Source organism: Balearica regulorum, chromosome 1, assembly GCF_011004875.1.
Source record: "Balearica regulorum gibbericeps isolate bBalReg1 chromosome 1, bBalReg1.pri, whole genome shotgun sequence".
Lineage (NCBI taxonomy): Eukaryota > Metazoa > Chordata > Aves > Gruiformes > Gruidae > Balearica > Balearica regulorum.
The window spans coordinates 111288081-111315560 of record NC_046184.1 but is presented as its reverse complement, the minus strand read 5'-3'; the positions used below and the strand labels follow the sequence as shown (position 1 = coordinate 111315560).

The 27480-nt window shown below is 35.1% G+C and overlaps 1 protein-coding gene across 1 annotated transcript in view; it reads right to left on the bottom strand.

The window, feature by feature from the left end:
- Positions 1-27480, bottom strand: part of NCAM2 (neural cell adhesion molecule 2) — a 326924-nt gene that overhangs the window by 124596 nt on the left and 174848 nt on the right. Inside the window, exons 2-7 of the mRNA XM_075769966.1 lie at positions 25031-25105; positions 24023-24229; positions 21664-21807; positions 14958-15095; positions 7939-8056; positions 2515-2675 (exon numbers count right to left, since the gene is read on the bottom strand). Coding sequence (XP_075626081.1) covers positions 2515-2675; positions 7939-8056; positions 14958-15095; positions 21664-21807; positions 24023-24229; positions 25031-25105 — 843 coding nt within the window. The remainder of the gene's footprint in view (positions 1-2514; positions 2676-7938; positions 8057-14957; positions 15096-21663; positions 21808-24022; positions 24230-25030; positions 25106-27480) is intronic.

The window sequence follows — 27480 nt, the reverse complement described above, 5'->3', positions numbered from 1 at the left end:
CACAAACTGGCTGTTTGTGTACTATTTAGCTATAATAATCAGCCATCTGCCTTGCCATTTTCAGACTGCAGGTTTTTTAATACGTTTAAGGGGAAAAAAAGTATAACTTGTTGGCTGTATGTATGACTGGGATCTTAACCTGTGTGAAAGAGACAAAAGAAAAAGTAAAAAGCTCTTTGTAGGAGAAAATACAGCCACTCTTCTCCACATTTTCAGACTGAAAGTAGAGGTGAACTTTGTAAAGGCAACACTAGGCTAAAATCACACTAGCTTTAGAGATTACAAATAAGGTAAGAGGCTTAATTTATGATACTATTCCCTAAAGCCAAACTAACAGTACACAGATTATTATAATCCAATTTAAATATATCCAATAGTAAAACACACAGGAACAATAACTCTAAATATACATACTCAATGATATGCTCTTAATTAGCTCTAACCAGCCAGGAAAGAGACTTGGGAGACACTGCAGACAGCTCTGTGGAAACCCCAGTTCAGTACTCAGGGAGAGCCAGAGAGGCAAACAGCACGTGCGAGAAGGCACCGAGATCAAAGCAGAAGGAGCTCTATGCTGCTGACAGCCAGGTCCCCCCACGACAGGAATCAACGGCGCCGCTCTTGCCTGGCCATTTCACAAGCAGGAAAGATAAAGGAATGCACCGTTCTGAGGTTCATAATGGTTTCCACAGGAGGAGAAACTACACAGACTGGAAACTCGCAACTTAGAAAATAAATGAACCAGTGCGATAGAAAACTACATTTGATGCAAAGAACGTACGGAATTATTCTTCACTTTTTACCTTAAAATGAGAATTATGAGCCAAAGAAATGAATAGGCTCCAAACTTAAACATAATAAATAATTTTTCGTGCAAGAAAGAAATCATTGAAGGAATTTAGGAGTTTAAGATGTCGTGGAAACAAAAAAGGATGTGTAGGTTCAAAATGGATTAAATAAACTCATGGCATCTATTAAATAATTTGGATTTAGCTTTCTGGGGAGTCCCCAGAATAGTGGTTGTTAAAAGGTGGAAGAACATATAAGGAAATACTCATTCTTAGTCTGCTGCCTCCCTTTCTCTACGCCTTGCATTAGAAAGTTACCTTGACTCAGGAAAAAACTACATAAATTTCATCCATACTTAAAATTACTTGAATAGCACACAAAATTGTTTCTGTCAGAAACTTCCCTAAAATCATATCTAAACTAGCAAGTCTTTTCTATTTCTTCAAATTATTTTTATTTTTCAATTTTGGAAATACAATTGAATAAAATGTTTTGGTTCCTCCACAAAAATCTTCAAGATGCTCTACATCTTGAGGCTGGGATGAAATTTAAAATTGTATTTCTTCATCTTTCCTTTGAAAATCAATTGAGAATAACTTTCAAGCACCTCAGAACAACGAAGTAGCCCAATGGTTAGACAACCCGCCTGCAGTATGGAGCGCTGGAGACAGCACAGCATGGAGGGCTATGAAGAGTTTCCCAAGTAGGAAAGAGAGGGGAAGGCACACAGGCACAGATAACCTGTTCCCCTGACACCAGGGCTTCAGCCTCAGGCTCCCAGATCCCAAAGGACAGCATTAGCTCTCCCAGTGCAAGTTACCATATTAGTCTCTCCTGTGAGAACTGTTTCACTTTGTATAAATTACTATTAGTTTTAACTGGGACTCAAAATTTAATTTCCCATGGTCTTAAGTACATGTTTTAACTGTTCAAATGTAAATGGTCTTTCTCTCTACTACAAGCTATACTTAATGTAAAAAAACCCAAACACATTACTTTTCCCCTATTTTTTTCATAAGTAAGCTATAGTCTTTATCCTGCACTATGATTCTGAGGGAGATTTTCTACGTTCTCACAGATGCCTCACAGATGTCTCACTAGGTTACAGCTATACAAAACTTCAAAGAAATTATCAGCTCTATGTAAAAGAGAGAATCATGAACACAGATTGGGTGGTAGGGCATAGAAAGAGAAAGAAGTTTTCATGTTATTGCTTTTATCCTTTGAAAGTCAGATTAGACAATTTTTTTGTGACCGCATCTGCAATCATGCACTTAAAAAAATAAAAATCAAGAAAGAAAAACAAATTAAAAAATCAGGAACACCTCTGCATTATGTCTTATAAAAAACACCACTGCTTAGAAGTCCAAATAATTTTTTTTTCCCCTGTTCAGAATTTTCCCTTGTTTCTCCTCTTGGTTTTCTTGGAAGCAGCTAACTTTTAAAGGAAAACCAAAGTGAATTAACAATTTAACACTCCATTGTACTGTATCTGAAGAGTAGAAAAGCAAATACCTAAGACAGCCTTTTCAAAATTAAAGTCAGGCGTAAAGGTTAAAGTAGCCAACAGGGAGGGAAAAGCTGTAAAATTATACAGAGAGTGGTTTGCTGCATCAGTAGACACCTTACAGGAATACTGTTTCACTGAAAATTGTGAATTATAACCTCACTTCCCTACTGTTTACATTTAAAGAGAAAGGATGGAATATCCTATGTAGTACTTACCAAAAACTTGAAGGAATGTCTGTTTCTTATCATTTCCTGCTTTGTTTTTCGCATTACAGATATAAGGACCCGCATCAATATTTTTTATATCTCTTATTGTTAGTTCTGTATTGCTTCCTCTCAGCATATATTTTTCATTTTCTTCAATAAGTTTACCGTTCCTAAAGAAATTAAAACAATGTATCAATCAACTAGTAGGTGCCAGTCTGAAAAAAAAATGCATTATGGAAGCATCGATATGTTGAAAATAATCTTTGAGAGAAGAGACTGCTGATATGCTAGCCTCAAAAATGCATTAAGTCACACAGCATAAATTGGCAGTATGTATGGAAGAGAGTTGATTTTAGCAATGACAAAAATTGTTCTGCAGGACCACAGTGGTTTTTCATAAGAATGTGCACATTCTAGACACAAGTAAAGCATTCTGAACTGCGTTTTGATGTTCAAGACCCCAGTTTCACAATTTTATTGTCAGGTTCTAAAATATATATGTATGAAAAAATACTATAATATCTTTATTCTTAAATGTTCAATATTGAGTTTTGAAAAATGTTTGTGAATAGAACTGTAACATATGGCTTACATTCAAGGAAGGATAGAGGGAAATTGGTTATTCAAATACACACTTGTATGTGAGAAAAGTGTATTTCAAAGCGTAACTGTTTCAGTTCACATTAGTAACAATGTACCAACGTATAAAAAATATTTTAAATTACTTTAGAGCCTATCGGCACATGAAGAACTCTTCCAAATTATTTCCTCTCAGTTGTTGTTGGCTAGCCACAACTTAGTAAGCAGGCATGTCTCCAGATGTTAGAATGAGTTCTGAGCAGATGGTACAGAAATAATAAAACCTGTGAACAATTCTGAGGGCTGATTGAGCCTCGACCGGTCCATTTGAGCATCTTGGCATACACACAGTTATCAAAACATCTTCTTTTTCAAGAGTGCAAGTCTAGCTTTTTTATTTCTTCTCACTCTGCCTTGTTTGCTGCAGGCTTCTTTTGATCTTATATCTGTTGAATCATCAACAGTTCCTTTTCATAAGCACCTACATAAAAACTGCCTGATTTTCATAAGCGTTGATAATCCTGCTGACAATGCCAACTGCTTGAAAACTATTTGTAAAATGAAACCAATATGCATGACTGAAATATTCTTTTCTTTTCTTTTCTATTCTATATGCATAGCTTAGGACATCTGATTTTATTTCAAGATTTGAGCAACAATGATTTTCACTTTCTTTCTGCTCACATAATACTAATAACTACATATATTTCATATTTTCTAAAATAGTATTTTCCCTAAAAGCAAGAATACTGCTTCTTTCTTGGGAACATTAATATCCATTAGTAGCATTTTTGTAAATAACTCTAGCCACTTAGCTGTCCATTTCAAGACATTATCGTGATACTTGTTCATCTCCTTTCCAAAGCAAATCGTAGAAATTGTTTTGCAGAACAGAAAAGGTCTAATTTTCCACACAGGTGGTTTCACAAAAAAAATCTAGTGATTTCTGTTAGGAGACAAAAGTCTATACTCAAGGTCAGAAGTAGTTTCCAAATGCCTGTTATCACAAACATCAACTGTATCTATGACAATTTCTAAGCAGAAATGAGATTATAAGCATTTGCCTGGATCCTCTAGCGAACAGGAGAGATTCAGATTGATGCTGATATTGGAGAACAGGAAAACATGAATAACACATTAGAAGTGGATTATTTCCTTTGTCAGATAATTCTAAATCTTGTCAGTAAAGATAAGGGGATTGATCCAGCTAAACTTTACTAGAGTGAATTATCTCCACAGATGTAAACAATCATCATGTTTTCAGTAGGACTATTCACATGAGTAAAGATTTCCAGCTCATGACCTGTTCATTTGGATCTTTATCTGTCAGTCCTGGCTAATTTAATTCTATTAGTGTATTGCTTCTCTGAAGGTTGTACTTTACACTAATGTAATATCAGCTTCAATAGAGATATCAGTTAAGTCATGAAAGGATTAGATTCTCTCAGTCCATGAAATATCAACAAAGTATATACGCATATTAAATAGACCAGCTGACCTTTCTTCTTGACTAGGTATTTCAAACTGCCAAATTTGTAAGTGAACTAAACCATTTTTTTGATTGACACATTAGATCAGATGCCTCCATTTTAACTTGACAAAATCTTAAATATTGTCAGCACATGGAAATGAAAAGCCGACATAAACAGTTAAAGCTTTACCACGTTAGATACTGTCTTAAAGAGTTTAAAGCTTGGAACTACTGCCTCATCCAGCATCTTGCTTACAGTCAACATGGAGAGGTATATAAGCCATTTCAATAGTACTGTCATTTGATTTTAAAAATACAGCCATTTTTCATGCCCTAACTGAAATTGACCTGTTAAATTAGTTCATTGGAAACCAGAAACAAAACAAGAGAAAAGAGAATCAAGATATTTTCTTTTTTAATTGACTAAAATATCAGGAAGGTAAGACTACAGAATGATAGATCCAAATGATGCAGGCCTTGCTAAAGAAACATCAATGGAGCGAACTGAGAGAATGGCTGGTGTCAGAACACATTTTAAAAGGGAACAAAGACATGAGAACACTGAACTGTGTATAAAACAGGTATTTAATCTTGATGAACCATCTCAACAGGTATGGATGAACTTCCTATACAATATAACAAAAATCCTCCAGTAGAATGGAGTAGAAATCATTCCCATCCTTTTTATCAGAGCTTCTCCTCAGCTCTCCAGAACGCTCAGTATAGTTGTGAATGTTTTACAAGGAAACAGTATTATCTGTTATAATAGTTTGCATCTCTCTGGACTTTTTTCCTTAGCACAGTTATGTACTCAGAAAACAGACTTCCATTACGTCACTTTATTATACATGCCCATTTTATAAATGGTTAGCCTGAAGCAAATTAAATGACTGAGCTCACATAGATAACTGGTATTGTTAGGAATAAATCTGAACACGTGATTCCCATAACTTGCTGTAACCAAAGGTTATAATCCTTCCAAAATCAACATCAACACTTAATCAAATTCAAGATGTAATTGCATTTGTTTATTAAAAAAGAAACAAACAAAACTGAGGTTAATACCAACTCGCATTCAACATCAAAAAATACACTAAACAGGATGAGAGTGGGAATATGAGACCTTGTCCATTAATTCTGACAAATGGATTCAATTAGGTTCTCAATGGATGACACGCACGTTAATATTAGATAAATTAGTTTTGATAGACTTTCCTATCACTGACAATGCTTTCTAGATTTTTCTCAAAATCAAGAAGTATTATGTTGATCTAGTTTTCCTATGCTCAGTCTAATTTCTAAAGAAAAAGAATCTGAAATATTCTAGAAAATTAAGGTCTTCATCTTGACATGTCTGCAAGATAAATCCAAGGACAAGGAGAAGATATCAGCAGATTCTGAATCCTTTTAACTGGCTACCCATATACGAGTGAAGAGGGATCTGAACAGTTCAGGACAGAGATTTCAGAAATTTGATGCAGAAATTTAGTACTGGAATACAATTTAGAATCAAGTTTGCTTCCTCCAGAAAAAAATAATTCAGTTTCTCCCATCTTTTTTCCCCTGTTTGCATATCAATGATAATGTTCTGTCACAGAGAGCAGGGGCCTTTTCCACCTATCACTTTACAACCTCTCGCCGTCAGCAAATAAAAAAGCAAGAATATTTTCTACTGCCAGGAATTTATAGCCTAATAAGACAAAATAAAAAGACAATGAAAGGGAAAAAAAACCCCCACAAAAATCCCACAACAGGGAAAGGAGGCATATAAGCCAATATTCCTCACTATGAGATAGTTCCTGAAATAGAAACAGAACAGAAACTTCCCCATTTAAGATCCAGTATCCAATACATAAGCCTGTTGAAACTTTTCTAAAATCTTTAAAAAGATATTTAATGAATAGTTTAAAAAATTCAGTTGCCTCAGGGACTGGAGAACCAAAGGAAAATCTTTCATTAGGCTCTGATCAGTAGACAGAGCTAAGTGTCTCTCCAAGACACTTAGCCTGTGTACATATTGTAATATTTATAAAATATTGAAGAAAACCCACAATTGTAAACAGAGATATCCACAAACCGTGGAAATTTATGCATTCTTTCTTAACAGTATAAGATATTAATTTTGGTTCTCTTACAATAAGGCCATTTAGGATACCAGGTTTCAGATAACTCTCAAGAATTTTGGCCAGATAAGACATTCATTGTAAAAAATTACTTCAAAGAAATTAAGTAATCAGAATATTCAACCTTAGTTTGAATTCAGTATTAGCTCTTTAATTTAGGCTCTGCATATTTTGTTTTTCTTTTTCTTCCTCTCCACTAAATTTTGAACTCTAAGCCACATTAAGGAATTAACTGTGCATTCTATTTATTTACATCTCCTGAGATTCAAATGGCACAAGAGAAGAAATTAAATCCACATTTGTCAGTCAAAGAAAGCTAACATTTAAAATGGATCTAACATTGTTCAAAGATACCAAAGAAGATTAAGAATTGATGGAAAACCCTTTTATGTCCATTTTGAAAAGGCAGTGACCTTTTAATTCACCTGAAATAATATATGTAGATGCAAATTATTCAGGTCTAAAATAGAAATGTGCACTAGTATGACGAGTCTGAGATACTTTATATCCCAGGACTGATGCATATCTTCATTAAAATTGAAAGAATATACAGTGTATGGATATTTCTTTACAAATGTTATATGGTAAGTGTTCCCAAAGGACATGGCTATACTATGTTCATGTCATTGATATCATAAAAAAATATACTTGTGAACTTTAAAAACATTTACATTTTCAAGACATATTACATTTAAAAAATTATATAAAATACACTTAAAACTTATTCAATGAAACATACGTATATCCTAGGGGTGTCTAAAGCCATACCTCCTTCTGAACCTCATTGAAATGGAGAGTTAGAATCTTAGAATCTATTTTTGCAGATGGGGAAAATGTTATCTTTGTTATCAGTATTGCTGATCTCTATTAGATATTTATTTATTGTATAACTGCATTTGGTTTTAGCATTCATGTGCAAAAGCTGTTGTGAGATTTTTGCTTGTATTGTTTTTGAGATATGGACTCATTGCTTCAGCTTTATTTGTTTCCCCTCAAATATGAAGAAATCATGTCAATATGGTATTTTAGTTACTTTTTACATTTATCTCACTTGCTGGTAACCTGAGTGCAATTGAATTCGTGTGTATTCATTCACTTATTAACGCTGAATCTAGCTTTAGAAGTTAGAACAGAAATGGACAGCAAATGCTCTTAAATTTCAGTACAGAAATTAAGGTTGCACAGATTAATGGACTGTGATAGAAAACTGTGACACATTAAAAAAATGTGCTGTGATGTGCAGACCTCAACTGAACTTACCTATACCAACTGATTTCAGGTGGAGGTGATCCCGCGGCTCTGCAGAACAAAGTTACTGCCTCTCCTCGATCTGCAGTGGCATTAAACGATTTCTGTAGCAGAGTAATTGCAGGGGGAACTGAAAAATAAAACATTATGTCCTATTAATGGAAAACCAAATGATTTTATGTGCTTCTGGAGAAATTTAAAGCACAGGATAGGATCCTTTGCTAATTTTGGAACTTGTGGTTACACTTAGGGATCAAGTTACAATGTTGGTATTTCTTTACTTTTTGTGAAACACAGTATTTTTAATATTATCAGGTCATTTATAACTTTTTTTTTTGTATAAGAATAATTTTTTAAAAAAAACTTCTTTAGCAGTTCTTCATTTTTCTTACAGAACATTTTAAAGGGACTGAAGTTATACCTAGCTTGTATAAGACACAGTAGAGTTATGATTGGCACTAATTTAACTAACTCAAATGAAAATATATCTCTAGTCTTTTCTATCTTTCATTCAATTATAAAGTTGATATACAACTGTGTACTCATGTCACACAGGTGTCAGTATGTAGTAGTCTTGATTATGCCCATTTAATTCTTTTTACTGAACTCCTGCATATTTCCTTGGCAGGAGTATTACCAGCTTCAAAAGGTGAAACACGATAGAACCCAATGGATACAATCTATTTTTGGAAATTTTATTTCCAAAAATTGTATTTCCAAAAATTCTAATTGTATTCTGAGAGTGACAAATTTTGTCCATTCTTGATGGATGAAGGTATTAACTAAAATTGTAATAGTTCACAGTTAGTTCAGTTAGTTCTACCTAACAGAAAAAATAGCAATAATATTTAAGATAGAACAGCTCACAGGCTGATATTTCATATCTCTGTTCATACGGTAATTTTAAGACTGCTGTTTAACTAACTGCCAAGCAAATAAACAAATAAAAACAATCCCAGCAGACTGGAAGAGGATATATGGAAAAGACAGAATATCAGGGAAAGCAAGAAGAAAGGGAAAAGAAGATCAGAGCTTCACAAAATACAGGTCTTTGCTAGCAAGAACATACTGTCATCAGAGTGACTCTGAGTTCTACTTTTCAGCTTTAACTTTCACTAGAGAAAAGGAGGAGGAACAGGCAACTCCAATAAACTTGCTTTTAGCTTCCCATTGCACTTCCACAGATTTTTCTCACAAACCATTGAGAATCAACTTCTGTTGCTTTGCACCAAATATTTTAGCTTTACTATTGTATTTCAGAAGCATTTCCAGCTTCTGAACCTTAAATATATCAAATTATTTTAAAATAATGTGCCAGAATTATCAATGATCAGTACATCAATGTCATTATGTACTCTTCACACTTTTCAACGGTGTGCTTTAATTTTTTCACAGGTCACTTCTTTCCTATCTGAAATTGCATGGGCCATTACTCAGCATACAAAACACTTCTGTTGTGCAACATCTTCCATGAAAAACTGTCAGTTAGAAAACATTATATACATTTTAGCCATTCTGCAGTGCATTCTAATGTCCAGACCTGAAAATCTACTCAGTAACATGAGGGGATGAAACAATTCTTTGCTAGCAGTAGGAGGTTCTTCACTGCTCACAACTAAGAACTACAGGACTATGACTTGGTTCAGCACATTACTGAAATGCTTCAATCTTCCAAGAGATACTGCAATGACAATGAAATAAAATAAAATATTATTTTCCTTTTCAAAAATCAAATTTTATTTTTCTCATCATTCTTTCTGGAAGAGGGCTATTTATCTTTGGCTCTGTTCTTGTATGTAAGTAGGATGGAACTAAACCATGAGCCTAAAAGAGGAAAAGCCAAATTAAGCTATACTGGCAAGTCTCACATTTCAAACTTAAAGGAAAATGGTAAAATCCAGTCACATTTAAGTGAAAACAATAATTTTTCATTTATGCCAGTGAGGTCAGGAAGACTATCCAATTAGTGGAACTTCTGAGACAGCAAAGAAAACTTAAAGAAATAAATCTAATAAGCCCATTTACCAAAAGGGGGGGGGAGGGACAAAATTTTTTTGTTTTTTTTTCAGAAGGACTTGAATTCTTTTGTTCTATTTTATACTAACTTTTTCTTCCCCCCCCGCCCCCTCCCCAAACCCCTGCCATTTAAACCTCACTGTAAATATGGGTAGAGAAGAAATGCTATAAAATGTTCAGTGTTGCAAATAGAAAAATATATGTAAACATTAGATTTTAAAGAGATTATCTAGCTCAAATGTATTTCAATTTATTATTTATTATAATCCCCCAAAGATTTCCATACACTAGAAACTACTTCTTATATATCAAACTTCGTTCCAAGATTTACTTTTAACTATTTTTGAGTGAAGTTGCATTCTGTTCATATGTAATCTTTAAAGCCCTATACAAAAGTAATCAATATAATGAACATCCAGCTAAAAACTAAGAAAGTTTTCTAACATATATTTACTTACTGTAAGTTGCTGTCACACTTTTTTATGCTAAGTCTGTTTCACAGACAACTTCTTTCCTATCTGAAATTGCCTGGGCTACAGATTGGATATGGAAATACCATGTTCCCAGGGCAATGAGCCTCTAAATTTGTGGGACAATAATCTAGGCAAACAGATTTTAGAATTTCCTCTGCAAAATTAGTCAATTTTCTTCTTTTTGATAAGTTAGTACTGAGACGATTTGTGCTGCATTTCAGGGACTTCACCATCAAACTATTCAGCACAGTCTTGCAACACTAACCAGAACACTGAATATCACTTTCAAAATAGTTTCTTTTACAGATTTTAGTTTTTAAAACTATGTGCATGTGACCTGAGTCATAACTTCTGCTATGATCAGCTAGTTTGGACACTGGTATAGAAGAGAACATACCCTACTACAGTCTGATGGAAATCCTATCCACTCCATCTCTTCTTCCTGTTATTTATGTTTCTCTCAGATGCGAATTAATCAATGTTATGTCAACCAGCTTAGTATCCAGATAGAGTGGAGAATGGAAGAAATATTTTCAAGAGACACTTTTGACTTGTTAATTCCTTCTGTTCAAAATGAGATACATCTCTACAATATTATCTTCATGTGTAGATATAAGTGCCCGCTATTTAACCCCAAGACTAGACTGTTTTAAATTTATATCCTGATTACAACATATTTCTTTTTAATGTAAGAAATTGATAATAAATTAATTCTACTTACTAGTCCACTAAAAAATAAAAATAAATTAAAAAAATGCTTAAAGTGACCTAATTTTAGTTTCCTAGAAAGTCATTGTTGATAAGGAAAATAATAACATTCCATCCAGGTATCTAAGTTAAAATGTTCATTTCTACTTAGTCAGCATCACCTGCACATGCTGCTTCATCAACTATGAACATTTCTGCTACTTAGGTATCTGAATATCAATATAGCCACCTAACTTCAGGCAAAGAAAGAATGAACTTTTGCAACATGTTCTTAAATCATTTGGAAAGTGGCTTTTCACCATTTTATTTAGGTGATTGCAAGGTCTAATCCTTCATTTTATAGTAACAGTTCTACTGGTTATTAATTTTTCTTGCTTCCATATAGCACAAAAAAACGTGCTATAGGCAAGTATCATCCACATGGGCAGATATGACTCAGTTATGACCAAAATGGCCCAAGAGGGAACTTACCTTTTGTTCCTAAATATGAGAACCATAAGTTTCATCCTAGGTTGAATTTTCTCCTCTTCTTGAGAGGATTTGATCCCATATCATCTATCTCTGAGAGACTGGTCTTCATCAGCTTGCTGTAAGGCTCAGTGCTCTCAGCCTCACACAATATTTTTCCACTCTCTCTGACCTCCCTTTTTAGTTGGACAGAGAGACGAGAAACAGTCCCTAATAAAGTACTTGTTCACAGAAGAGGTGATCTTAGTTCAAATCTTTGCCCTGAATCAGAGGATGTATGGGTCACCTGCACCATGGATAATACTCTAACTAGAAGGCAATAAGTAAAAGGAAAGCTAATAATTTCTTTTTTTAACTAAATCTTCATCACTGTTCTTGCAAAAGGGCATCTGAGATTTCACACAGTTCTACCATAGCCTACATTTTTGAATGAGGTATGTATAATTATATATATAATAATCATATTTGCAGAAATAGAAACAATATCAACTCTTGCCATATAATAAAGAAGACATTTAGAAAGCAACATATATACTATTTGCAGTAGAGAAACATCATGCATGGAGAATTCTGCTACTCTCCAAGTAGATCAGCAAAGCCCTTATATTCCCCTTGAAAATGTATTTCCACTGTAAACCCTAAGAACATATGTGACATCAATAATATTATTGATTTAATTATTAATCTCCTCATTCTCTATATGCACCTCTCCCTACAGACTCTCACAAAAATTTAAATTTTTTAAAATGTAAAATTATGGGTTACACAGTGTGCCAGCTCTCCTGAAGTATTCCTATTTCTTTCTTGTTTAGCTGCACTTTGGAGACCTTGTATGGTTCTTACTATGTGTTTGTATAGATCTTAGATCTTAAATCTTTCAATAGATCCCAGATCTTTCAATAGATCCTGTAGGCACTATTGCAATATAAGTAAATAAAGAGTAAAGTTCTAAATAGTTTCTACATGCAAATACTGTCATGATAACTTTTTCTTTTTATACGAAGCTTTGATTATCATCCAAAGTAAGAATTATTGCTTATTTTTTGGAAAAGGAGACATGGTGGAAATACAGCCATGTAGCTTTTACTGGCTTACAGATTGCTCCTTTTTTCCTTTCTTTTTCTTTTCTTTTCTGAATCCAATTCATGCATAGGTTTTCCTTTCACCAAAGACCACTATATTTTTTCTTTCTCTCTGATTTTTAATATTACTCTAAAAGTCATTCTGAGACAAGTTTAATACATTCAGCTTTATGTAGAAAAAACTATTTATTCCTATAAATGAAGCAGAAAAGAGCTCTTAATTGATACCACTCTACATGAGCAACCATGTAGGGATCGCTCAATTGGCAACCCCTGCTCCTCCCAACACTATGAACTGAAATCTAAAGGTAAGTGAGTGTTAGTTTTCTTATCTAGAGTCATGGTAAATATATAAAAAAACAAATTTGTGGATATAATCCACCAATAAAGGATGTGAAGTCAGACCACAGTTTGCAATCTGAAGTTTTATGTTAAATACAGGCTCAGGCTCAGGCTCAGCTCAACCGCATACAAATATCAGATAGAAGTGAAAGGTGTTCAGAATGTAGGTTCATATCCATGTGCATAAATATCAGCAGAGGAAAATCTCATTCAGCATTTTAAATGCTATCAGATGCACTGTTGGAACTGTATGTAACCCAGAGGCAGGGTAATGCAGCACCACAATGCACAGAGAAGAAAGCAATTTGTTGGGAGTCTTCACAGTGTGTAGGTCATGTACTGCTATATTCTGTCACAATATGTAGGATAATCACTCGTTTGTTTGCCACTGTCTGTAAACTACCTACAACAATCTAAAGAATTCTGCTTCAAAAATTGCTGCTTTTCTGTATGGGATAAATAATACCTGTGCCAGAAGCTGCTCTTTCTCCTGAAATTAACTGAGAATTCAACTTCCATAACGACTTCTGTAAACTGGGGTTTGCCAAGAAAGACTAGTCAAGGACAAAGCATTTAAAACTCAGAACCTAATAGGCATGATGGAAGTAGTTTCATTGAAAAACTGACATTAAACAGAATGTATAGATAAAAAGTGCCCTTTAGGAACCGTGTCCTTTCCGGACAATATATGAAGAGATATTTATTTTTCAACAGGTCAGCACTGAATTTAAGAGAGGTTGAGCTAAATGCTCCCTCTTGTATAATCCGTTCATATTCCTTCACAGAGGTTTATTATAAACTGATAAAATGTATAATGCTACTTTTCAGATAACTCATTATATATTTTACTCATAAAAATAAAATGCTAAAAATCTATAAGTAATACTGTTAATCTGGATAAAATGTATCTGTTATTTTTGGGATAGTTAATAAAATATGTTCAATGCAGTGAAGGTGAATAACTATGAAAAATCAAATGTGTTTTTTTAACAGTAAATGACAAAACATTGAAAAATACAGGGTGAACTGAACTACTATATATTATAATCTGAAACTCAAGTCTTGCAGTGATTGTCAATGTTCCGTGAATGATTAAAACCAACAATCCATCTTTTACTTATTTATATACACTGATATTGTGAAATGCAATGAATTCTATTTATGCAGTTGTCATGGTTTAACCCCAGCCTGCAGCTAAGCACCACGCAGCCACTCACTCCCTCCTCCACGGTGGGATGGGGGAGAGAATTGAAGAGTAAAAGTGAGAAAACTCAACAACTGACATAAAAACAGTTTAATAGGTAAAGCAAAAGCTGCACGCACAAGCAAAGCAGAACAAGGAATTCATTCCCCACTTCCCATGGGCAGGCAGGGGTTCAGCCATCCCCAGGAAAGCAGGGCTCCATCATGTGTAATGGTGACTTGGGAAGACAAACGCCATCGGTCCGAACACCTCTGCCCCACCCCCACCCCCACACCCCCCCCACCCTTCCTCTTCCCCAAGCCCCTTATATGCTGAGTATGACATCATGTGGTATGGAATATATGGTCAGCTGGGGTCAGCTGTCCCGGCTGTGCCCCCTCCCAACTCCTTGAGCACCCCCAGCATACTGAGAGGCCTTGGCTCTGTGTGAGCACTGCTCAGCAGTCACGAAAACATCCCTGAATTATCAGCACTGTTTTCAGCACAAATCCAAAACACAGCCCCATACTAGCTACTATGAAGAAAATTAACTCTATTCCAGACAAAACCAGTACAACAATATAGTAGATTTAAAAAAAAAAAAATTAAGCAATTACATTTATAGGAAAACAACACTAAACAGACATGACAACTATATTAACCAATGTAATCAGGATTTTTTAGAAGCTGATATATTTTAAAATAGGCTATGATAATCAAGTAAAGCAAGAAGTCAATTAAAAAACTTTTACTCCTTACCATTCACAATAACAATTATGTCCCGAAAGTCAATTTCTCCTCTGGCTTCCACTCTTCCTTCACATCTGTATACTCCTTCGTCACTTTTATTGATGTTAAGAATTTGGAGATTATTGTTTGCTAATACTGCAAATCGATCTAGAAAGGCAAGTAAGAGATTAAGTGGTGTTAGTAAATCAAGACAAGATGAGGAACACTAACTTAAATAAATAATATTTATGTACTTTCTCTGTATAACCAGAATACTCATTGACAAAGGTTTGTCAATTTAAAAGTAAAGTGTCAGCAGAGAAATTTGTTTTATTCCCACTCTAAAATACAACGCCATTTCCTAAAATTCAATCTGGATTTTCCATCCATAACTTCCTACTTACTCTGAGGAGTCATCAAATGTAAGTTAAATTTATAAATTATTTCAAAATGAGCGTAATATTCATGAACACTACAGAGAATATCAAAAACATTAAAGGGATGGAAAAAGGATAAATTGAGCAATTTATAATAAAATAAGTAAGAAAATACTTCTTCCTTCTCTATCTAGATTAACCAACTGTCTTTGTGCCCATTTCACGGCACTATGCTTAATCATTTCTCAGCTTCCTTGCTCTCCTTCCCTTCTCCTGTTCCTTTGCTATCTAGACTATATCACCATAGTCTAACACTTCACAGAAATGGCTACGAAGTCAATACAACAAAGCACTCCACCTTCTGCATAGTTCAGCATAAACTGAAATTCAATAGACCTTTTGAGTAGCTTAAGTTCATTGAAAAAAATCAGATTCTGAACAAGTGCTCATACACTCTCTTGCACATGCAGCAGCAAAATTATAATCTCCAAGAGTAAACTGAAGGGGAGGAGGTGCTCCAGGCATGGGAGCAGAGATCGCCCTGCAGCCCCAGAAGAAAGCACGGTGGAGCAGATATCCACATGGCAGTACATGGAAGACCCCGTGCTGGAGCAAGTTTATCCTGAACAACTGCAGTCCATGGATGGGAAGGACCCACGCTGGAGCTGTTATGGACTGACCACCACCCCAGTTCCCCATCCCCCTGCACTGTTTGGGGTGGAGGAGGTAGAGGAATTGGCAATGAAAGAGTGAAGTTGAGCCTGGGGAAAAGGAGGGGGGAGGTGTTGCTTTAATTTTGTCTTTGTGTTTCACCATCCAACTCTATTTAACTGGCAATAAATTCAAATAATTTTCCCCAATTAAATTCATTTTGCCTGTGCTGGTAATTGGTGAGCGATCTCCCTGCCTTTATCTCCACCCACAAGCTTTCTCATCTAATTTTCGTCCCCTGTCCTGTTGAGAAGGGTAAGTAAGAGACTGGCTGGGTGGGTGCCTGGAAGCTGGCCAAGGTCAACCCACCATAACTAGTCGATATTAATGGACTCTTTTGAGAAGAATTACTTCCTGCAGTTCACTGTATGTGTTGTTTGAAGAACGTGCATACTTGTTATTCAGCTTTCTCGTTCTATTTGAACCAATGTCATCCTGTCAGTATTGTATGATGATGAGATTTATTAGCTTCTAGTTTTAACTAGCGACCAAGTGTCATTTTTCACTCTGCTTTCCTTTTTGATTCTGCTAGATTTTTAAAGCATGCTAGATTTCCCACAACACAACACTGATATTCCAAAACAGTGATAAACAACACTTGGTAGAAAAGCTTTTGTGTAGTTATACGGCTAAGAGTCCATTCATAGAACATATGTGCATACATATTTACAAATAAAACAGCTTTTTATGTCATGTGGGTTCTGTTTTATTACCAAGGATTCTATCAGAAAAATGTAAAAAGAAAATTTAATTTCACCTGATAGAGGTTTACAAGACGTTAATGGCCTCAACACATTTACATTAATTATGTCTAGTTTATTAAAGTCATGCTTGAACATTAATACTATTTTACACACTACCACATACAATTTACATAATCTTTTTCTTTCCTGTCCCTACATAATTCCCAGACAGCTGTGCTTCAAATGTTTTGAAAAAGGTGAGATTTAACTTCTCTTTAATCATTGGTAACTTTTTTAACATAAATATTTTATGTGTGAGACGAATGAAGGGGCTGGAGATCACCTTTATTTCTTTAAAATGCTGTAAAATGAGGGTTCATTTAGTAACAGGAAACAAAAACTGTAGGTGTTGTCTGGGTATCTTTTCAACTTTCATTGAAGAATAATATAATGGATACAGTAGGAGATATTCTCATGAGTAAACTAGGTATAACATTTGGGGTCTTTTCCTGCCACTTATACTGTCTACATACAGACAAAAATAATACACATCATATTACAAGGAAACTTTAAAAATGGAGTATGAATTGAATGTGTGACTTTCTTTAGAAATTGTTGCTCTCCATGTTTTATCCTTTGGTAGACTTGTCAAAGAATAGTTCATGTCGCTGTAAAAATGCCACTAAGTATACAATGATACTATTCTCATTCAGCAGGAATCAACTGTGCATAGACCAGCTGGGTCAACAAATGCACTGAAATCTTGACAGGCAGAGGTTAGAACTTGATGGGTGCACATGTACTATGGAACACTCAGGAGGTTCAGAGCAGTAGAATAAACTAGTAATATAACATGATACATAGAGATGGTGTGCACACAGATAAAGTTCATTGTCCCATGGATATCATAATAAAAATTGTGTCCTATACTAAATGGATTACAGTTGGTGGATGTGGACAGTGACTGGGCACTACACTCCTCCAGCTCATCACTCTATTAGCTGGACTCAACTCACTCAATTTCAAATGGCTAATTTAGAAGAACAGTCACACCACCTTTCCCTTCAGTCAAATCAGATGTTAAGTGGTATGGATGGCAAAAAGGATTGCCTGTGTCTTTGCAGTGCCTCATAATCAGAGCTTGAGGAATTTTTGACTTATTGTTGTAAATTTTAATGTGTTCTGTGGTATGTACCAGACTATGACCCACAATGTCTAACAAAAACGTTAGGCACAGCTGTTCATTCTAAGACTAGGACATGACAAAAGACCTGTTGAAGAAAAAAATCAAAACTTTCAGCAAAAGTTGAAGACCAAGACTCTTATTTAAGATGTCCCTCATACAATCAAACCAGTCATTCTCTACAGGAGGGACTTTTTTTCAACCCAGTAATTTCTTCTTCTAGACCAAACGTAAACACATCATGTTAACCACCTAGAGCTAACATTCACTTTTGCACATCAGTTTACACAAGTGTATTTAACAGGTCTACATTAGCTCTGCAGAGCAATGACACCACTTTTTCCACTACTGTAATTAGAACTGCACAAACTACTGTCTTGAAGTGGGAAACCTAGTTCTCAGAGACTACACTGAGGAAGGAGCAGAACTGGCTTTCCATAGCCTACCCAATATGATCTAGAGGGTTAGTCTGGCTCATTTGAAGTCTGTCTTATCAAGTCTTTCAGAATAAAAGAGATTTTTTTTTTACAGACCACATCAATCATAAGGTAACATGTAGCTCCCTAGAACTGTAACTAGAAGGATTTTCACAAAGTAAATTCTCAGTTTTCCAGAACCTTTTATCATACATACATTGTGGTCTTGAAGAGAATCACATACTAAAAATGCCTATGCAGGGAAAAAAATAGACCCTAATAGAATTACACAATTGAGAATGTAAAACAATAAAATATATCAAAGCATACAGGAAATACCAGTCCCTAATATTTTCTATCCAGTTGTATACAAGATATAATTTTCTACATGCATTATAGTTACATACCACACCTATGCTATATTTATAGAAAAGTGCTAACCTGACAGTGGAATTCTGACAAACCTTAGTGATCTGAGCAGTGACAGAATAAAACACGTGTATTTATACAGATGGTGGGTATTTTATATGTAGCATATCTGTATTAACAGCAGCAGCTAATCTTCTAAGGTTAACTCCAACCATAAACTAATATACAAATGCCTGTACATAAAATTTCTATATTTGCTTTAAGCACTGTAGAATGAGTTGTATTTAATGTCCTTTGAACCTCCGGAATTCTGCAAAACCAGAACAAGTCACTTAAGACTCCAGATAAGATCTGATCAATTAAAACAATCCCATTCACTTTTATAGCTAGTAAAATGTCCTTGATTGCCATACAATGGAATATGAATCAGGACAATTCAGATCTTGATAACAATAGAAAAATTCTTAGAACATTCCCACAAAATTATGTTTTGTATATTTCTCTATTAAACCTTAAACATACCATATAAGACCAGAAAGACTTTTGGAGGTAATTTTTCACCTACTTTTTGTTTTGGCTTTTTTTTGGTTTTTTTTTTTTTCTTTTACTGAAGAATGATGGACAGTCACTCCCACAGTTTCTTACTCACATCTTTGTAGAACTCAAAAGAGACTATAAATCTTAGAATAATCTAGCAATGGAGCAGCTAAGGTACTGAGAATATCCAGAAACTAATTCAGAATGGTCAGAGGCTATTTCACCTACTGCTATTTTAGCTATCAGCCTACTACACAGCAAAAATCTTTAAATTTTCACTTCTGATTTTGTGCATAGGCCTTCTAGGAGAAGAAATCAGTCTTCTGTTGAAATCGAATGTCCAAATATAGATACTAGTAACTGTCAAGAGTTTGCAAAACTGAAATAGTAAAAAGTCTGTGCTGCAAAAATCCTACTAGTTGTAGCATACAACAGAAGAATGGTCAAGAATATATCAGAAAAGCCATGAAATTAAAACAATGACATTTTCTCATGTCTTCCTATTATGCCAGTGCTAGAATGCTTAAAATAGAAACTGCTTTCTCATGCCCCATGAATAAACTGCAATATACAAATCAGTCTGGATATACAATTATTCAGTATTTTAGCTTACTATGAGGTAAAACGCAAAAAAGAATAATTAGTTACTTCTTTTTTAAGAGGCACAATTTAGGATATGACACACTAATTTGATGTTTAAAATTATGTGAATAGGTTACTGATACTGATCCTTCATTGGAGATTTTGAAGCTGGAAATGTAATGTGAAACTGAGTCTTTTTATTTCACAAGGCATGAAAAAGAATTCTTAACTGTAAGACTTTTGGTATACTCTTTTTCCACCTGCATTATAAACCCATATAGACATTGCCAGAACTCACAAAGTTAGCTATGTCCTATTTTTACATTATTTAAAACCTCACTTCCTCCCAAGCATTACTGGGATCTTATTTTGATAATACTCTAGATCAGAACATAAGGAAAGTATTCTGCTATTTAAATTAAAACTGGTTTCTATTGTACTACCTTTCACATGGTAAGCACTGTGAAAGAAAATGGCTAAAACCACAAATGTACACACTGAAATTTAAAAACTTAAAATCTTCAGAATGTATGACTTTGGAAAAGAAAGGAAATGTTACTTTATTTCCTCTGCTAAACCTACAGCAACCAGATTGATTGGAAAAACAAATAAAGTGGCAATAATAAAATTTTTTGAGAGAGATCTTTGAGGCACTTTTACTTTTTCAAGCTATGAGCTGCATCCTTGAAAGACTTTTTGCTAAAATGACAAATCTTGTTTTGTTTTCAGAATTCTTATTTTTCTACGTCTCACCTACATTCACCACTTACTTAAGTATATATATATCAAAATTTCAACTCTTTTTTCTAAGGGTAGAAGTTTGCTATTTCTTCTTAGCGTCTGTGTCTAGATGACAGAATGGATAGGATATACTAAAAAAGAAAGAAGTTTGATCAAAACTTTCTTTCATAATGGAGAGGAGTCTAAGACTGAGTCCAGAAACATCACACAAGCTTTTTTTTTTTTTTCCCCAGCAACTGCTCCACATTTGTTCATGGGATTTCAGAAGAGACCAAATATAACTTTTCATTTTCATTTTGAAATAAAAATACTATTTGATTTCTAAAACCCAAGAATTTTAAGTGCATACACTACAACCTTGAGGTTTAGTACATGCAGAGATAAAGACTGATAAGAAAATGAATAAGCTGGTTCATCAACAATGTTAGTTCCATTTCTAGAAAATGTGGAAAGTCTGGTTTTCCATAAAGGCAAAGACGACTATTGAGACAGCACTGAAAAAATTATTCACAATTTTTGAGGGGTAAATCACACACAATTCTCTAATTGTCTCTCTACAGGCTTAGAGCTTGCATGTGGGGAAGGTGAGATTCATCTTCAGCTAACTTTATCAGTCTAGCTGTTAGGGAATCTAGCCTAAACAGATCACCTATATCCTCAGCTACCTCGAAGGGTAGCTTATCCTCATACAAGTAAATTTGCACAATTATGCAAAAAGCCTATCCAATTGAAAGTCTCTGAGCTAATGTGCAAGTATACCAAAGTCAATGCAGTGTTTGCTCAGTGTCATAGCTTTGTGTGCACAATGAAGTTTATCTGTGTGTGTTTTAAAAATGTGTTCAATTTCTACATACATGGCAACCCAGGAAGAGTTCCTGTGAAGCAGCTCACAGCAATCCTTCTGGCATTTAGACCCTCATGTCACATCCAGTCAAAATTTCCAACTGGAAAAAAATGATACTTGAAGCAAATCATTGCATATGGATTCTCTATAGACCACAACACCTAGTTAAATTCTACTTAAGCTGATGGGCTAATCAAAATCCATCCTCCACTATAATGTGATTAGTCTTCTTTTACAATAATATTTCAATATTAATTAGAATGTATAACTTAAAGAGTTACCAAAATACTAACTGTCAGCAATAGTTGTGACTTCCTCATTACGATACAACCAGCTGACAATGGGAGCAGGTGAACTAGTAACACGGCAAACAACTTCGGCATCTTCTCCCTGCCTGAACTCTTGTGGAGATACTATGTCTCGGAAAGTGAGCTTTTCTGAAAAGGAAGAAAAGAGAATATAGTAAGTGTCTTCCAGTTCACTTAGCATTAAAATTACATATGACACCAAATCAGATAAAGATGACTATTAAAACTTCTCATTGTGATAATACAGAATTATTTCCATAATATAATTTTCCCAGATAAGACTCAAATGGTCCTGGACACATGACTTAACCACTCTGTCTGTAGAAATTATTTTACAATAATTTTGCATCATGAAAATCTTTGTTTTATTTATATAAACTAAGTATGTTTTATAAATATATTTTTCATGGTTTTCAATGTTCCAGAGTATAGTTTTGAAACTCTATTTTTTTAGAGGTCTATATATTCAGGTTAATAGTCTATTTACTCTGTATTTTATTCCTCATGATTTTATAATTGAATTAAAACCTCATGTTTTATTCCATCAAAACCTCCATCAAAGCAACCAAAATTATTTGCAAAAGTCTTATTAAAAAGGCTGAACTTTAGCCTCACTGACTTTGAAAGCCATTAGCTGAGTAAACCATAAAATCTTAAAAGCCAGTGGGAAACTATACGGAAAAACTTAATAATATTAAGTCATAAGAATTTGTAGCATCTTTTTGAGGAAATAATGAGATTTTTTTAGGCCTGATGAGCCTTTTAATTATTCCAACCCCAAATAATCAAACTTGATATTTAATTTTATTAGTGGATTAAATAAGTTTAGTATTATTAGAATTTAGTGTTAGAAGTCCAAGATGGCATTAATCCATGATCTCATACAAATCTAACGCAGAAACCAATTGCCTGACAAAAAATTCTGGGAGATTTTCTTGCACACAGAAGAAACAAACTGACCTCTGGGATCAAAGACTGCCAATTACATTTCAGAGGACACTTTGGAGAACATAAGTCAGAGATGCAACTCCACCTCCACCTTTTTGCATTGATACTAGTGCAGGCTCAAATAATCCACAGGTCCCACAGCAGAGGGAGCACACTTTTGTTATGTACATCTCTTGTATACTTTTAAAAAGTATTCGTATTAAATGTTTGAAGTATTTGACCATATGTAAGTCAAAAGAAAAACTCTCACAGACATCAGTGAGTACTGAACCAGACCCTAGAAGTATCGTGTATCCTGCTTTTTCCTTACAATATATCACAAATATGAATAATGAAACTTCTATATATCAGTTCCCACAAACCTTCACATTTCTTGTGTAGGTCTTTGGTTTTATCTAACCTCGGAATTATTAAAATTACCACATGTAAACATTTCAAAAGATTTCAACCTTGCTCAGCAGTCTGCTAATGGAGTGACTGGCAGTTTTGAGCATACAAATGAATTCCACAAAACTTGAAACCCTTTGAACTGCCAGCTTTCAAGCCATCATGTAATCGCTTGTAACTGCTATCACCATTTTAATGGTTGTTTTATCAACATATTTTTTTAATTTTATGTCTTTTGTTATCTGACTTATCTTTACTTTGCAGAAGCAGTGCTTTATGTTTCGACTCTGTCTTTTCTGACTCATTGCAATTTCTTAGAGCTCAGTCTATCCACAAACAATTTTTGTATGAATAGTAAAAAAATATTCTCCAATGAAATTAAATAAGTCAGCTGAAAAGCTGCTGGCATTATGTCCCACCCTTTCAGTAACAAAGACCATGAGAGAGAATCTCTCACCACATAGAATGTATTTATTTCTCAAATATATTCCTCAATTAGTTGTTTGTAATTGAAATGCATTTTGGTTGCTTATCACATTAAACTTCAATGCTTTATGGCAAAACTCCATTATAAGGCAAAGACAGGAAAAGAATGACATAAAAATAAGTAATTCAGTCTAAACTCAACTTTTTTAATGACATATATTGCACTTCCTGCATTTTTATTTATGCACATATTTATAATAGGTTGTAGATGTATTTGTAATAAGAATTAGGTTGACATAAATTTTTTCTCATATTTTTTTCTTTTCCATGAGGGGCATACAGTACACCCTCATAAGATGGCATTCTAAGATACAAAAGAAAAGTGATCTATAGTATTACAAAGTGACCATCCATTTCATTTAAGTCTTCACCATAGTATCTATTAACTAAACTGCAGGAGATGCAATTATTTGGAAGATATGGTTCAGAGCCTGGGAAGATATTTTTGTAGACTTTACTTTCTCAATAGCAGTGGCTTTCAAAACATAGTCTTTCATTTATTAATTGATAATATTTTACTTACGATATATTTCCAAAACAACAGTAGCTTCTTGAGTTTGTCCTTTAGCATCTGTTGCTTGACACCGATATATACCAGCATCTTCTATATCTGCATTATAAATGGTTAGACGTGATCGAACACCTTCTTTCTGAACAACCACTCTTTGACTAGAAACAATCTTCTCTCCTTGTGGATTGTACCAATCTATGTTGTCAGGCTCACCAATGGCTACAAAGAAAAACAAAAAGCAATGCAACGTTAGAAGTTCAGGTAGACATCATACAATGCATATGCCTACCCAATGCACAATCTTTATGCAATGTTAGAGAATTGCTAAGTTATGAGAGTTGTGAGAAAGTCTGTAGAAAGATAAGCAAGGCAAAACTGTAGGCAGATGTTTGATTGTTGAGACAGGATAACCAGTAGCTCAAGGATTCAAGAGGGAAAAAAACACAGAAAAGTATAAAATCTTAAAGGAAAGAAACAGCCTGTTCATCACTCACTGGATCAACAGGTGAAGTCATCAGTCAATTGGGTCGTCAGTGTAGTCAGGCCATGTGTTATTGTCAGTGGAAGATGGCAACTCAGAAACATCAAGGATCCACGTCAGGCAGCTGCAAATGCAAACCCTTCTTCTCCTGATTGATGTCTACCTCACCAAAAAAGACTCTGGGTGGCTCATTAGGTTGGAGAGGATACTAAAGTTTAGCTTAGTAGCTTATTTAACTCCTTAGTTTAGAGAAGTGAAAATATTTTAACTAAAGAAACTTGCTAACAGATATAAATAACCTGTAGTGATATAGACAATTCACACTGAGTGAGTCAGTCTCTGAAATTAATAGTTTCTAGACTGGAAATGTGAAGCCAGTGAAAATCTACTATTTATCATAACTATCAGAAGTCAATGTGAATATACAAAAATATGCTAATTTAAGTTAGTATTGTGAATCAATGAATTAAGTTTAAAATTATGTAGAAAGTTGAAAATCTAAAAAAAAATACATACCTACAAGTAAAATGAATACATACCTGTGCATGTGAAGAATTTGGATTCACCCACACTGAGTTCAACTTTGCTAAGTGAAATTGTAACTTGAAGTAGAGCTGAAAAATATAAAGTAAGTTGTGAATACATTTTGGCATTTATCAGTTTAAATTTTTTATTTTCAGGTTTTGTATTTTCTCATTCTATACTATAGAACCCGTTCAACAAATCTGAGAAGGTTCAGCTAAGCATTGTATCTTTTGAACTGCAGTTCAAAAGAGAAGTAGAGAAAACAATCAAAATAAAGAAAAGACTTTACATGAAGGATAACAGCCTCATATCCTAAAAGTGAGGACAAAATGAAAGAGTAAGAGATAAAGAGATAGAAATACACTTGAACATAAAACCAAAAACTCAATGAAAATAAAGTGACTGGGAACACTCAGTGTAGACTGACCAAGGGTCAATCATGCCTGACCAACCCCACCGCCTTCTAGGATAAAATGATTAGCTTTGTGGATGAGGAAAGAACAGTGGGTGGCAATTACCTTGACTTTACCAAGGCTTTTGACACCGCCTCCCACAGTATTCTCGTATTCAAGTGTATTGAATATAAGTAGCAAGGTTTTAGTAGTGGGGGATGGTTGCAGGGGTGATTTCTGTGGGAGGGAGGTCAGATGTTGCACTGTGACAAACACAGCCAACTCTCACTGGCTCCACAACGGACCCACTGCAGGACATAGCTTAGCCAGTTGGGGAAGTTTTTGGCACCTCTGAGAAAACCAAGACACAGTAACAAGAAGGCCAGAGCAATAGGAGGTGTTCCATGGCACAATTGGTAACAGTCCTGATGGGACTGTGGCTCATGCATAAGCCCATGTCTAAGCACGTACACCGCCAAAAGGACTGTGGCCTGTGGATAACCCACAATGGAAAAGAGGAAATGAGTTCGGCAGAAGGAGCAGTGGGAGAAGAGAGTGAGAAAGAAGGAATGGCAGAAAGAAACCACTATGTCCTCACTCCAACCTCCTGCATCACCCATCACTTCACTGAACGGACTGAGTGTAACCTGCACTGATGGTGATAACAAGGGGAGAGGATACTAGGAATTGGGAAGTAGAGGTAGCTGGATCTTGGGAAAGGAGAAAGAAGGTGTTTTCCCTAAGTGTTTAACTATTTGTCTTGTTTCCCAATACTCAAATCAGTAATTAAGCATTTATGTTAATGGTTGATAAATAAAGTTAAATTCCCCAACCAGAGTCTGTTTTGCCTACAACAGTAATTTGCCAGTGATTTTCCTGTCTTTACCTTGACCCATGAGTTTTCTCACTCCCACTCTTCCTATTTTCATCCCTGTCTTGCTGGGGGTGGGGGGAGTGAGCAAGCGGCTGAGTGGGTGCTTGGCTGCCAGGGGAAGCCAACTCACCACATCAAGTTAGGGTGTTACAGTCTGGATGAGTGGACAGCTAGGCTAGTAAAAACCTAGTTAGATGATTAGGCCTAGAAGGCAGTGACTAATGGATCACACTCTACCAGGAAACCAGTAACAAATGGGGTACTATAGGGTTCTGTCCTGGGATCTGTTCTATTTAACACCTTTATCAATGATGTGAAGGAGGTCATTGACCTAGAGAGACTGGAACAACGTATCGACAGTAACACCATAATATTCAATAAGGATAAATGCTACGTTCTGCACACCGGAGGGAATAACCTGTTGGGAGTCATACAACCGGTGAGGAGAGGCTGGGGGAAGCTAGGCTTGTTCAGTCTAAGAGACTGCTAAGAAGACACTGCTGCAGGGGAACCTAACAGCCACCTGTTAGAGGAATTCATCAAGAAGACAGAGCCAGGCTCTTCACAATGGTGTATGGCAGATAGACAAAAGACAAGTTGAAACAAGAAAGGTTCAGGCTGAGCACATGGAAAAACTTTTTCATGATGCAGACAGTCAGAAAGTGAAGCAGACTGCCCAGAAGGACTGTGCAATCTCTGTTCTTTTGGGTTTCAAGAGCTCACTGGATAAGCATTGAACAGTCTGGTCTGTCTTTGTAACTGACCCTGCTTTGAGCAGGAGGTTGGACTAGAGACCTTCTTAAGTCCCTTCCACATTGAACTATCATATGGTCCCAGGACCCTATGAATAACCTACCCAACACAGCCAGTATTATTGGTGAAGGGCTTTTTTATGCAAAATAACTATGTACTCTTCAATAATCACAATTCCAGCATTATCATCACCCTAAGTAGCTGTAGCTCTTTAATATCCATTATCTTACAAAATTGGACAATAAATGTTCATGAACCAAAAACAAAAATAAAGACAGTCAAGTTAATTTCAAGCTCTAATCGAGACAAAGTCAAACAGAGAAAAAAAGGACTCATTTTTTAGAAGAAAATAATCTAGATTTTCATTCAGTATTATACATAGTAGACAACTGGGGTGTATCTGAAGTTTAAAAAAATATTATTTCAAGAATCAGTGATTTTCAGT